Below are 13,436 nucleotides of genomic sequence, written 5' to 3'. Positions count from 1 at the left end.
CCCAAAACTGTGGCCAGAATTGGGGATGGATCTAGACAGCGGAACTGGGATGCTGTTAGATGCACATATGAGTGGAGTTGGGTCAGAGGTTAAATAGGCTCCCTTAGACCCTACAGGGGCTGGGAGGGAGAAGAAAGGGGAGGCTCTGCAATGACCATGAAGGCTGGACATTTGCAGAGCCAATGGCAAGTTCCTTGGTTGCACCTAATTGGGTGCCTGTCTTGACCAATGAGCTTGCCTGGATCCTGGGTACCTGAAAGAATCTTCCTGATTAGAACAGGCCATGGGGTGACAGTTGGGAAAATGAATAGAAGTGATTACTGGGTGGGAACACTTAAGATTAAATGGGCTTATCTGAAAAGGTGATAATAGGGAATCAAATACTGGCCTAGGTATCACCCGGTTTAGACAAAAGACTTGGCTCATGCAGGAGATGGTCTTCCTCTTCCTTATCTTCTTCCTGGCACCCGTCTTTGTTCTGGGTTTCGTTAGACAAAGGCTTGAGTGGTCTGGCAGGGTATGCTTGGATAAGCTTATGCAAAAGCTGAAGCAGATGCTGGAAATGGAATCAGGAAAGCAAGATGGATTCTGGTAGTGTTAGCCCTTGGTTCATGGAATCAGGCTGGAAACATGGTGGCCTGGCTTCCCTTACTGCAGCGGCCAAGTCTGGGCACACAAGGAGCAGAGTTCTGGCTAACACCCATCCAGATGTAGAATGCTGCTTCAAAGCTGAGGCTTATAGTATCCACATAAGCCTTAGAAACTGTAAGCAAAGTCCACTTCTTAGAGCAGATGTGTGAGAGTCAAAACTCCAGGCACCCTAGCAACCATACTGATGATCATGATGTCCATATGTATGAAAAGTAGGGGGCTTTCCTTACAACTCAGGCAACTTGCCACCATGTAATTTGCACAACTCATCAGATGTAGCCATGGCTACAACTGGATGTTACACAATTTGTCCTAGGAGTAGCAGCCTCTGCAACCGGGCTGGGCCAGGCATGGCTACCACATAAATTGCTTGAGAGTGATGTACTAGTGCATGACTTTTGCAACTTGACTAGGCTTCTCTCAGGGTGATGTAGTGGATACAGTGTCAGACTAGGACTGGAGAGACCCTGTTTCAGATCTTGACAGCCACAGAAGCTTGCTGGCTGACATTGGACCAGTCATTCTCAGTCTTATCTACACCACATGGTGGTTGTAAGGATAAAATGAAGACATGCAGAATTGTGTAATTTGGGTCCCCACTGAGGAGAAATGTGGGATATAAATGGAGTAAAATTGGTAATCAACCTGAAGATGGGAGGGGACCAGAAAAAGTTGTTGAGTGGGAAAGAGAAGGAAGGAAGAAAGGGGGCAGGGAGGATATGGGAGCTGCCAGGAGGAGAGAAGTAGTGTAGGAAAGAGCTTGAAGGAAAAATGAAGTAATCTCTGCAAATACTTGTGGATTAATTTCTTATTTTGCTTTATTTTAACAATTTTATTTTAGCTATTGGTTAGACCTGTTCCAGGATAAATGCCAAAGAACTTGGCGAATTTTCACATATATAGGAACCTAACTTTACATGGGTAAATGTTAACAAGTTAATTACATTGTTTCACCATAACTATATTTGTGGTTATCAAACATTTTGATCATATCTTTGTTCTACTAAAACTAATGCTTTAAAAATACTTAAACATTATTTAATTTCAGTCACCTGAACACTTTTTATATTTGCTACAAAATTTTGCTAAATATCCCTGTGCTATTAAAATGCTCAATTAAAAATAAAACATTTTGGATGTGTTCAGATATATTTAATTAGTATAGATTGATGCTCCTAGAAGACAACGTCAAATTTGGATTTATATTCCTAGATGTCTAGTTATAGAGTACATCAATCAGATCACACAAAGTGTTTATTCACTTAACTCATTTTGACATTTTCTGATATGTTCTAATTCTTTGACACTGAAAAACAGTACCAGTTTTCTGCATGGAAAAAATTTGATTTGAATTCCTTAGTTTTGAAGGCAGTCCACACCTGCTTTTTTAGAATCAGGGTGATAATTCAGTTAGGTCTAATAGTCTCTCTGGTTAGGCTCTTAAACAAATACTGTATTGTTGTTTTTCTGTCTGTTTTTCTCCTTCCTAGATTGCAACCTTTCTGAGTTCTGTGCTCTGTTAGTGTTTTTATCAGCTCTAGACCCAAATATTTATTTATGTACTTCATTCAGAGTCCACCTTTCTCCTTCAGTGGCGGGGAAGTCATCCAGAAGTGGTTAGGTCACGCCTCTGCTCACTCCATAGGGCTATGCAAATTTCTTCACCAAGGTAATGGTGGCATTGGTGGCACGTCTTCGCCTGGAGGGCATTCATACTTACCCGTATCTGGATGATATTTTACTATGGGCAAGGGACTACACAACAGCCATGCATCACACAGGGAGGACAGCTGCCCTCCTGCGTATGCATGGGTTCCTCATCAACGAGGACAAGAGCAACATGATACCAATGAGAGACCTAGTGCATCTTGGGGCCAGGGTGTGTACATCCCAAGCCACTGTGTTTCTACCAGAGGACAAACAACAAAAGATCCACAACCTGGTGATGGGCATCAGGTCTCAGAGGCAAGCCGACCTAATGCATCTGGTGGCGGTCCAGGGACTAATGATCTTCTGCATAGACATAGTACCATGGGCACGTTTTCATACCAGAGGCTTACAGTGGATGCTTCTTCCATACCAGAAGGACATTGCCAGACGGAGCCACAGATGGGATTGTGGTGACAGACAACCTCAAGAGGGAGTTGAAATGGTGGACAATATCAGTGAAGCTGAGCAAAGGGACCAGCTTCCTCCAGCCACAACAGATGCCAGCAAGCGAGGCTGGGGAGCGCACTGCGGGCATCAGGTAGCACAAGGAAAATGGTCAGATAGAAACGAAGCACAGCATCAACTGGCTGGAGCTACGGTCAGTCAGACTGGCACTGGTAGCCTTCAGCCACTTGCTGAAGAACCACCACGTTCTTGTGCGCACCGACAACATGACAACTAAAACCCATATAAACCAGCAAGGGGGAACCAGATCAAGGTCCCTCTTTCAGGAAGCACGAGCTCTGCTTCTATGGGCAGAAGAGAATGTCACAAGCATAAGAGCGGAGCACCTCAAGGGCCAGGCCAACTGCCAGGCAGACTGGCTGAGCAGGGAGGACCTGGACCCGGGAGAGTGGGCCTTGAACAGAGAAGTCTTCAGCCAGATAGTGAACAGATTTGGACTTCCTGTAATGGATCTTCTAGCAACCTCGAGAAACTGTCAAGTGGACCGATTCCTTTCCAGATTCAAAGAGCCAGCTGCAGAAGGGATGGATGCGCTGATGCACCCATGGCCCAAAGGACTCCTGTATGCCTTCCCACCGGCAGTCCTGCTAGGCCGGATTCTGAACAGGATCAGGGAGGAGCAGGCAGAAGTACTGCTTGTGGCCCCCTACTGGCCAAGGAGACCATGGAGATTGCCACTCAGACTGGATTTATTACACCAAGGTCCTGTGCTACACCCAGACCCAGAATGGTTACAACCGACGGTATGGAGGTCAGGGTTAGAGACCCAGGGGTTCCCCTGGGAGGTGGTCGAAATCATGGTTCAGGCCAGGTGACCAGCAAGTAGACGGATTTACAACCACACGTGGACAACTTTTACCAAGTGGACATACGAAAACAACCGGAACCCATTGCAAGCATCTTACAAGGAGGTGGTGCTCTTTCTCTTTAATGGCTGGAAGCATGGTCTTCGGCCTAACACACTCAAGCGCCAGGTGGCGGCATTGAAGGCCCGTTTGGGCCAGGGGAAGCTCAAGGGTCTGTCCAAAAACAAGCATGTGAAGAGGTTCCTCTTGGGAACTAGACAAATGGCGCCAGCAGTCCGTCACAGGTTTCCCACATGGAGTCTCCCAAAAGTCCTCAGGGCTCTAACAGCACCCCCATTTGAGCCTCTACGGAAAGTAGAGCTGCGCTACCTATCATGGAAAGTGGCCTTCCTAGTGCCCATAACGTCAGCACGAAGAGTCTCCGAAATTGTGGCCCTGTCTACTAGGAAGGAACTGTGCATATTCCAAAAAGACTCAGTGACACTGAGGATAGACCCCTCGTTTCTCCCAAAGGTAAACTCAAATTTTCACCTTAACCAGTCATCCTTCCATCTTTCTGTCCTAATCCAACACATCCAAAAGAGAAGTCATGGCACAAACTTGATGTGCACAGGGCCTTGCGTATACAGGACTCAGTCATTCCAGCAGACAGACTCTCTACTTGTGTGACATTGTACACAGAATCAAGGGGAAAAGGCCTCTAAGGCTACCATGGCTTACTGGATCAAACAATGCATTGCCAAGGCATATGAGGTTCAGGGATTACCCCCACTGGGATCAATCACGGCACATTCCACCAGGTCTGCAGCGACTACTGCAGCATTTGCCACAAGGGCCACAACAGAGGAGATCTGCAGAGCTGCTACCTGGACCTCCTTCTCAACCTTTGTGAGACACTACAGAATAGACTAAGTGGCTTCTGCAGAAGCTGCTTTCGGCAAAAAGGTCTAACAGCAAGTTTTGGAACCATGAGTACCAACCCCCCCCCCAAAAAAAAAAAACGAAGAAAGGAAAGGCAGAAAAAGAAAAACCCACCCCAAAAACCAGCTTGGGTACTGTTATCATCCAGCCACTTCTGGATGATTTCCCCCCATGGGAGGAGAACGGAGCATTGGCTCTTACCTGAAGGATCCTTCTCTTCAGTGGAGGCGAAGTCATCCACATCCCTCCCTCAAATAAAACTACAGACAAATTACAAGTCAACAAGACAAAACAAAGAGGGGAGAAAGAAAAAGAGGCAATAGCAAGTTGGACAAGAGAAGAACACAGAGAACCAAGACACTTTGCACAGAGCAAAGCTTGGACATAACTGGAGAGGTCAGCTGGGTCTCTCCGATACGAGCCACACATAACAAAAGAATTTTGCATAGCCCTATGGAGCGAGCAGAGGTGTGACCTAACCACTTCTGAATGACTTCATCCCCACTGAAGAGAAGGATCCTTCAGGTAAGAGCCAATGCTCTGTTCTCACTGAGACAAAAGGTGGTTTACCAAATATAAAAATCAATTTAAACAAACAGCAGACATCTCCAACAAACAGGAGAACTTTGATTAAAGAACTAGAAAACAATGCAAATAAAAACTGCCTAAGGCGTGATATAAAAGAATACAGGAAGTGGGTTACAAAGTTAGAAAATAAAGCAGTAAAATCTATTACTAATAAGGTTTAGCTTTGAAATAGCCAGTTCTGCAATCCTACTTGATATAGGCTTCAGAGTAAGAATCATCCTTAGGATTAGCCTAATGTTGAAAGTTACTTAGGCATGGTTGTATGACTGAATAGCATGGAAGCAGTGCTGTGGTTATGTATCAGGTTTTGTAAAACTGTTGTACAACTATGGATGCTGGATTTATTTCAACACATCACCCTACCTCCAAGGAATTCAATATAGTGTACATCAGGGATGTCAAATGTCTGGTCCAAGGGTCAGAACCATCCTGCCCAGGGCTTTAATCAGTCCCATGGGGCTCTTTTCTCCCCCTCCTATCCTCTGCCTTTATAGCTCCAAGGCTGACAAAGTTCCCTGCTCTTTCTGCCTTGTCTTTGCCAGCTGTAGCAGGAAGCAAAGCTTCAAGGAAAATGTGGAATGGATTTTTCCATTAAGGTCTCTGTGTCCAGATAGATAGGGCCCTGAGACCTTAATGGAAAATCCATTCCATGTTTTCCTTGCAAATTTTTCTGTGCTGCAATGTGTTTCAATGGAGTGGAGATCAATTTCACTTTCAGTGTTCCTATAGCCAGCTGAAATTCATGCTTCTTGGAGTTATGTCCTTGCAAATAAAGGGTTGATGCTTTGAGCCAGCTTGTCTCTGCTGAATGGACCTGGCCTAGTGAGTACTGTAACCGGAAAACCCTCAGTCAAAGGGGGAGAAGCTTGCAATGCCATTTCAGTGTTTTCCCAAGCTTAGAATGTTATATTTTTAGTCTCTACTGTGGTCCTTGTGCTTTTTCTTGATGTTTTATTTTTAAAATTGCATTGCCAAATCCCACTATTCCCTCACCTTTCCATTTTAAACAAAGTATTGCAAGAGTTTTAAGCATGTTTGTATTTTAAGTTTTAAGTTAATACATGTGTCTTTGTGTTTGTCTGTCTTTTATTAGGGTTATCACTACCTCACATTACATTTTATGACACATGACCCAGCCCCACAAAGTCCCATTTGTGTCAGAATAAGCACATGATTTTCTTAAAAGAACAAAAACCACCAGTCTAATTTTTGTTGTTGCCATTGTTAAAAGTCCTCAAGGACCGGATGGAAACCGTGGCCCGTTGAATCCGGAGTTTCTGAATTCCAGCTTTATCAGTAACTACTGGTTCCGAGAGAAATATACCGTAACTCATGCTCAGTTGCACTTGTTGGCAAACAAGTGTCCTTCCTCTTCTCTCTTAGTCTTTTTTTTTTTTTTAAAGGTAGTCCCCTGTGCAAGCACCAGTCGTTTTTGACTCTGGGGTGACGTTGCTTTCACAACATTTTCAAGGCAGACTTTTTATGGGGTGGTTTGCCATTGCCTTCCCCAGTCATCTACATCCACCCGCCCCCGCAAGCTGGGTGCTCATTTTACCGACCTCGGAAGAATGGAAGGCTGAGTCAACCCGAACCAGCTTCCGCTGAGATCAAACTCAGGTCGTGAGCAGAAGGCTCTGACTGTAGCAATGCAGCCTTACCACTCTGCGCCCAACACATCCACCCAACACAGAATAATGCAAATTGCTCCAAAGTCTCGGTGTTTGCTCGTCCGTACTTCATTTTCACGTGGACCGGGGAATCCCATTCACGGAACCATAGAAATAGGAACCCTAGGAAGAGTTTTAGCCTTAAGGTGGGATATAAATGTTTTAAATACATACCCTAAGCCCTGTCCCATGGGGGAGGGGGGTTTAAAAATCGAACAAAATAAATACCGCTAGCAGACATTTAAATGAAACCGAGGGGATACTTTCTTCCTCCCTTTGCAATCAGAGCTTCTGAATGAATTAGGCTAGCCTTCGGAGAAAAGCGCATGTAAACAATTCACTTATAATAATTTGAATAGCATAGCGATTGCAACTGAGAACCGGAATTTACAGCCGAAACATTAAGGCGGTAGCTTCCGGTCATTCTGTTCCGGGCCATCTCATACGCATGCGTCCTTTTATGAGGGTTCGTTCGCTTTCACGGAAGTGTTTTCGAGTTGCCATCTGGAGCAGCTGCGTGTTTCGAGTAGACTGTCACCATGGTGAGTGAATGGCAAAGCTTCGCGCGATCCCTTGCTCTAATAGCTCATTCATGCCCTCCTTACGGATGAGGCAAGCCACTGGGGCGTTCACACATTCATGCGCTCGAGAGAAGTAACCACGTGCATTTCGGTGGCTGCTGCTGCTTCCACACTCGCTATTCGGCTTTGAGCAGAGTCGCTCTCGGCTGGTTTCCTGTCTCTTATGATAGACGCTTGCAGCCTCTAACCCCCCCCCCCCCCGTATAACTCATGGGAGAATGTCAGCAGGTGCGACTTTCTTAAGCTGGGAAAAGGAACCTGTTGAATTTCTCTCTGCTATGTAACTTGTTAGAGGCACAGAAGCTTTCTTAGATCATGTTATCTACTGGAGACTTACAATCTGTTTTTAATGTTTTCATTGGGAACAATTTTGTTTCAGAACCCTTTTTAAATGTGTTTTGAGTGTAAGGATCCAGGGTCATTCCTCTTACAATTTTTGAATTTATAGAGCAACAAACAATTCAGCTAGTGTTTGTAGAATCTTTCGGGCTCAAGTGCCCTGTTCTACTGGAGAAAGTTTTCCTTCCAGACGTTTCGTTCTCAGCTGCAGAGAACATCCTCAGTGGCGTTGCAGCCGGAGCAGGCGCTCTGACCTTCTTGGCTGCGGTGCATTGAGGATGTTCTCCGCGGCTGAGAACGAAACGTCTGGAAGGAAAACTTTCTCCAGTAGAACACGGCACTTGAGCCCGAAAGATTCTACAAACCCTAATGATGTTACCAGCCGTGAAAACCTGAAATCTTTGATAATTCAGCTAGTATCATAATGCCCCTGTATAAATCGATGGTCTTAGTTGAGGACAGCTGGATCTCTCTCGGGCTGGAGGCCACTAGAAGGTTCTTATTTCTAGAGTGTAATGCTCTTCTTGGGACATACTGAGAGGCAGTCTTGGAGCTATGTGGGTCCCTGACCTCTAAGGGCCTTAAAGATCAAAACCAAGACCTTGAACCTGATCTGGTGCTCCACTGGGAGCCAGTGCAGCTCATGGAGCTCAAGTTGAATATGTGTCATCCAAGGGGTCTCCTGTGCAGCTGCATTCTGGATCAGATGGAGCTTTCAGGTCAGGTGCAAGGGTAGCCTCTTGATGGTCGGTGCTGGTGATAGGAGCACATTGTCAATAGTCGAGAGTTGGCAACCAAACCACAGCTCCCCCTCACCCAGCCACAGAACCTCTCATCTTTCAGCCAACTCTGCTTTAACCACTCACCACAGCCTCCAATCTCTTGGCCAAATTTATGGAGTGGCATCCAGCTGGCCGCCCATGAAAAGAAATAGCTGAGTGTCATCATCATACTGATGACACCCCAGCCTGAATCTCCATACTGGTGGGGTGAGAGGGCACATATAGTTGTTAAATAACATTGGGAAGAGAAGTGCTCCTTCGGGAACCCTGCATTACAGTGACCCTTGCAGAGACACTGACACTGCCCTTCGCAGCTCCACCCTCTGTCCCCAACCATGGAGGAATGATGTAAGCTATTGTAGGGCTACCCCATGAATTCCAGTGTTGGCAGGGCAGTGAGTCAAGAGATGTAGTCGACTTTGTCAAATGCTGCTGTGGGGTCAAGTATTAGCAGCATTGCCAACTGAGATTTTCTGTGAGAGCAACCAGCAACGTCTCCATCCTGCGGCTGGGGTGGAAGCCAGACTGAAATGCATCAACCAGGAATTTCTGGAGTTGCTCTGCCGCCACTCCCACAATTACCTCATCCAGAAACGAAAGATTTGAGACAGGCTGTAATTGGTCAGGTCTATTGGATCTGGGTTTGGTCTTATCAAGAGCAGAACGACCACTGCCTCCTTCAGCCACTATGGAAAGATCCCTGAACCCAGGGACAGATTGACAGTATCTTCTAGGGTACCTTGTAATCCCTTGTTGCTGGCTTTCATCAGGGGTACAGGTCTAAGAGGCAGGTAGTTGACCTAACAGCACCCAGAATCCAGTTGACATTGGCTTTGGAGAGCTGGCTGAAGGTCTCAAAGATGGCCAAGGGGCCTACAGTTTACTTACTGTATCAACATTGGCTGGAAGGTCACAGTGGAGTGACAAGACTTTATCTGCAAAAAACCCTCACAAATGCCTCACACTTAAAGTCGAATTTCTATTATTTTGGGTCGTCTCCAAGAGGGACCTAAAAGACTTAATTATTCTAAATAACTGGGCCGGACAAGAGCTAGCAGATGCAACAGAGGCTACATAGAATTCTTTTTTAACTGCCTTCACGTTTATCTCATAGGAATTCATAAGCACTCTATAAGTTCTAATCTCATTGTTCGTATATTTGGAGCCCATTACTTTTAAATTTTTAAACAGCTAAAATTTTCATTCATATTTAGGTTTGTAGCATATTTAGGTTCATTCATATTTAGGTTTGTATACACATTTGTCTTTAGGGAGCAAAATATTGGGTTGTTGGGAAATGACTGACTTCATGTTGATTTTAGAGGATTCCATAGCTACCATTGGATAACATCCTCCAAACTTAATCAGATAACATCCTCCAAACTTACCGTAATCTCTCCCCCCTGCTATCTTTAAAAAGAGATTCAATTGTTTTTCCTTTCTTTGTTTAGGCTCGAAATGCAGAAAAGGCCATGTAAGTACTTTCTGAATCTGAGGTGACTGTCACTGAGGAGGCTGAACATATTTTCTGATCATGGTTCTCTTTATCAATTTATCAATTGTGCCTTTACAGCTGCCATACGTTAATCTTGCCATTCTCTGATTGTACCTATATTTTATACATAATGGCATATATTCTACATTACACTGGAGGAACCTTATCCAGGTTAAGGAGCATTCCTCTGACTTAAATGATCTCTCTTTTGGAGGAAGAGTTATTGTGTTGAAAGCAGGCTTCAAAATCTGTTGCACGATGCCTTAGGCTGGAAAAAATCTTTAAAATATGCTAATTGAAATGGTGAGACACGTGTCAGTATTCCAGTGCTAAAGTACAAAATAAGTCATAATTGTGAGATGCTTAACAGCTATGAATATTCTGGTTGTAGAGAAGTTCACATATACATACAATAATGAAATATGCATTATTGTATGTATATGTGAATTACTTAATTGAGACATGGTAGGTCGAATGAACGAACATGTTAAATGCACGATGGATGTTAAATGCAACTTTCTTCCTTTTAGGACGGCCTTAGCAAGATTTCGCCAAGCTCAGCTGGAAGAAGGAAAAGTTAAGGTAAGCTTAACACATTGGGATAGAGTCAGGGGTCATTTTGTAGAAAAATAGGTGGTGGAGCTCATTAGTGCAACTCATTAGCATATGCCACCCCCCCCCCCAACCTGCCAAAAGCAACCAGACGCAAAATAGAAGAGCCCTAGGTGAGTGAGGCCTGCTTGGGCTGGCTAGAGATCCAGCCAGCCCAAGCAGGCCTCACTCACCTGGGGTTCTACTTGGCCACCCCCTCCATAGTCAAAAGGCCAGCAAGCTACCTACCAGCCAAAATCACATAAGAAGTGGAGAAAGGGTGGTGTGGGCTTCTCCGGGGGTTAATGAGGGCTGTTGGGGGTGTGGAAAAGCTCCTGGTGGCTGGCTGACTGCCCACTCTCCTAATCCAGGGATTGTTATGTAACTGCATTTACTACTCAATGGACAAGGTAGGTGGGGAGGAGGAGGGGGAACCCTCAGAAAGGTCCAGGAATTGTGCCCCTGTGAGCTCCTGCTGAATTTAAGGCCTGGTTAGAGTCAACAAGTTTTCAGGTAAGGAGCACAGATCTTTGCTATGTACTTCTCCTCCAAATACCTCTTTTGACCCCAGGAAAGTTGACTGCAGCAGTTGTGGGGTACATGTACTTCAACAGACCTGCTGGTCAGGAGGCGCCATTGAGACGGCAAAACACCTTCTCCTTCCATTTCTGGATGTACAGTTCTATTGATAGAAGAAGGAGAAGGCACAATATGAATCCCTGTTCTCTGCTAAGTGCAGTACCCTGGTGGGGTTTGCAACCCCAGGAATGCAGCATCAGGAGGGAAGGGGATTACAGCAGAGATCCACATGCATCTGCTGATGAACTGCTGGGTCCAACCCATTGTTTGAAGTTGAAATGCTTTAGGAATTTATTGGTTGTAAAGAACAGCCTCACAGGCTGGCTTTCTAATGATATATCTATTATTATCCTGGAAGTTATATTTTGCAATTTTATGCTTTTTCGTGTTTCATATTCTGAATATGAACTTGAAAGAAGTGGAATGAAAGCAGTCTTGTATAATAAGCAAGGCATTAATCAGATGGGCTGGGGCTTATAAAAAAGGCATTGGTAAATTGATTATAGAATTCTTTTTAAAAAAAAATCTGAGCAATTAATGTTTGAGTCTAAAAGTTATATATTTGGTCACAATTATTTGCCTTACATTGCAAGCTTTGTTTCTGTCATGTGCCTCCAGCCCAAGAGGATAAGTGACTCTGTGTGTAGATTCCATGGGTGTAGCACAAAAATTATTGACCATATGTTGTTGGTTAAACTTGGGACTAACAAAGGTGAGAGCCATCTACACTAGATACTTCTGAGGAGAAAGATTGCAGGGAGTGCCTTCAAATAGTTGTTAGAGCTTAAGAAAAATATGCCTGTGTGTAAGGTCACAGGTGACTTACGGTGACCTTCTAGTAGTACAAGCATGTGAGCACTGAATTCGAGTTTTTCTACACATCCATTAGTTTTGATCATGTGGTTCTGCTTCCAGCATTATAAAGGAAGCCAGAAGAGATCCTCTAACCCAGGGGTGTCAGACGCATTTGTTATGAGGGCTGGATCTGACATAGATGAGACCTTGTTGGGCCGAGCCATCTTGGGCCAGACCATGTGTGTACCTGTTTAAGATTAGGTAGCAGAGATATAAACTTTATAAAGGACACAGACAAACACAATTACTTAAAAAAACCCTTAAAACACGCTTAAAATGTTAGCAGTAATTGATTTTAAAGGTGCTTTCTTTGAATTTCTCCCATGAGATCCTGGGAACTGGGCAAAGGAAGCTCTGGCTCTTTCCTTCCCCAGGGGACTGATGGGGGAGGAGCCTCAGCCAATAGAAGGAAGAGAGACTTGGCTCAGTAGCTCTGTTGTGTGATTGAGAGAACCTGGAAAAACAAACTCTGCCCCCCTTCCTCCCCAAGGGAGAAGCCTCAGCCAATGGAGAAAATAGAAGTTTTGCTCTGTAGCTCCTGTGCAGTTGAGCAAAGCAAGCTGTGATGCAGAAGGAAACAAGAGAGAGGAAGAAGGAAGCAGATGACAGCCAGTTTCTCGGGAGCCTGATAAGACCCCACTGGGGGCCTGATTTGGCCCCCGGGCCACATATTTGACACCCCTGCTCTAACTTTTCACCTCCTTGATGTTGGTCTTGCCAGAGAACCAACCACTGAGCGTTTTGTTCTCATTGCAATTACAAACTTGAGTTTTGCACATGACATCATTTTATGCCGCTAGCTGGCCTTGTGATGCAGCTCTTACAAACCTGTATTCTCTCTGGGTTGTTAAACAATAATACTATTATGTATTTGTTTTACTTTTTGTATAATATCTATCTGTTAACTTAATCTAATAGAAAACATTGTGGTACTGTGCTGAATAATCTGTAAATATAGACAGGGTACAGTCTTCATGATACAGTTTCAGAAAGCAGCTGTTTTGGTCTGCAGCAGAAGAGGTAGATTAGAGTCCAGTAACACCTTAGTGACCAACAAGATTTTCAGGGTATGAGCTTTTGAGACCCAGAGCTGACAAAGCTGTCTCTTGAAAAGTAATAGCTTCCAGATCTTTTTGGTCTCTGAAGTGCTTCTAGGCTCCAGTTTAGCTCTTCTTCATACAGGATTTATTCTAATGGAAGACTCGTTTTTTTCCAGGTACGCCATAAAGAAAGAGGAAGTCATTTTACATTTACATACAAGTTATAGTTATGTCCAGTAATTATAATTTTTTTTCCTTGTGTATAACTTGGATTTTTTTTGGGGGGGGGCAGGGGCCATTTTAGGGTTGCCCTCTCTCCAAGTAAATGTACTTTGGGGGATTCCCACATATGTACAAACGTTTGTA

General features: G+C 44.5%; 1 protein-coding gene across 1 annotated transcript in view; it reads left to right on the top strand.

Annotated features, from left to right (window-relative positions):
* Positions 1–7,230: 7,230 nt before the first annotated feature.
* Positions 7,231–13,436, top strand: part of ISY1 (ISY1 splicing factor homolog) — a 31,199-nt gene continuing 24,993 nt past the window's right edge. Inside the window, exons 1-3 of the mRNA XM_060239853.1 lie at positions 7,231–7,350; positions 9,962–9,984; positions 10,536–10,587. Of these exons, the coding sequence (XP_060095836.1) occupies positions 7,348–7,350; positions 9,962–9,984; positions 10,536–10,587 (78 nt within the window). The 5' untranslated portion in view covers positions 7,231–7,347. The remainder of the gene's footprint in view (positions 7,351–9,961; positions 9,985–10,535; positions 10,588–13,436) is intronic.

Source organism: Heteronotia binoei, chromosome 5, assembly GCF_032191835.1.
Source record: "Heteronotia binoei isolate CCM8104 ecotype False Entrance Well chromosome 5, APGP_CSIRO_Hbin_v1, whole genome shotgun sequence".
NCBI lineage: Eukaryota > Metazoa > Chordata > Lepidosauria > Squamata > Gekkonidae > Heteronotia > Heteronotia binoei.
Note: the sequence above shows the minus strand (reverse complement) of the source record. Positions and strands in the feature narration are given on the sequence as shown.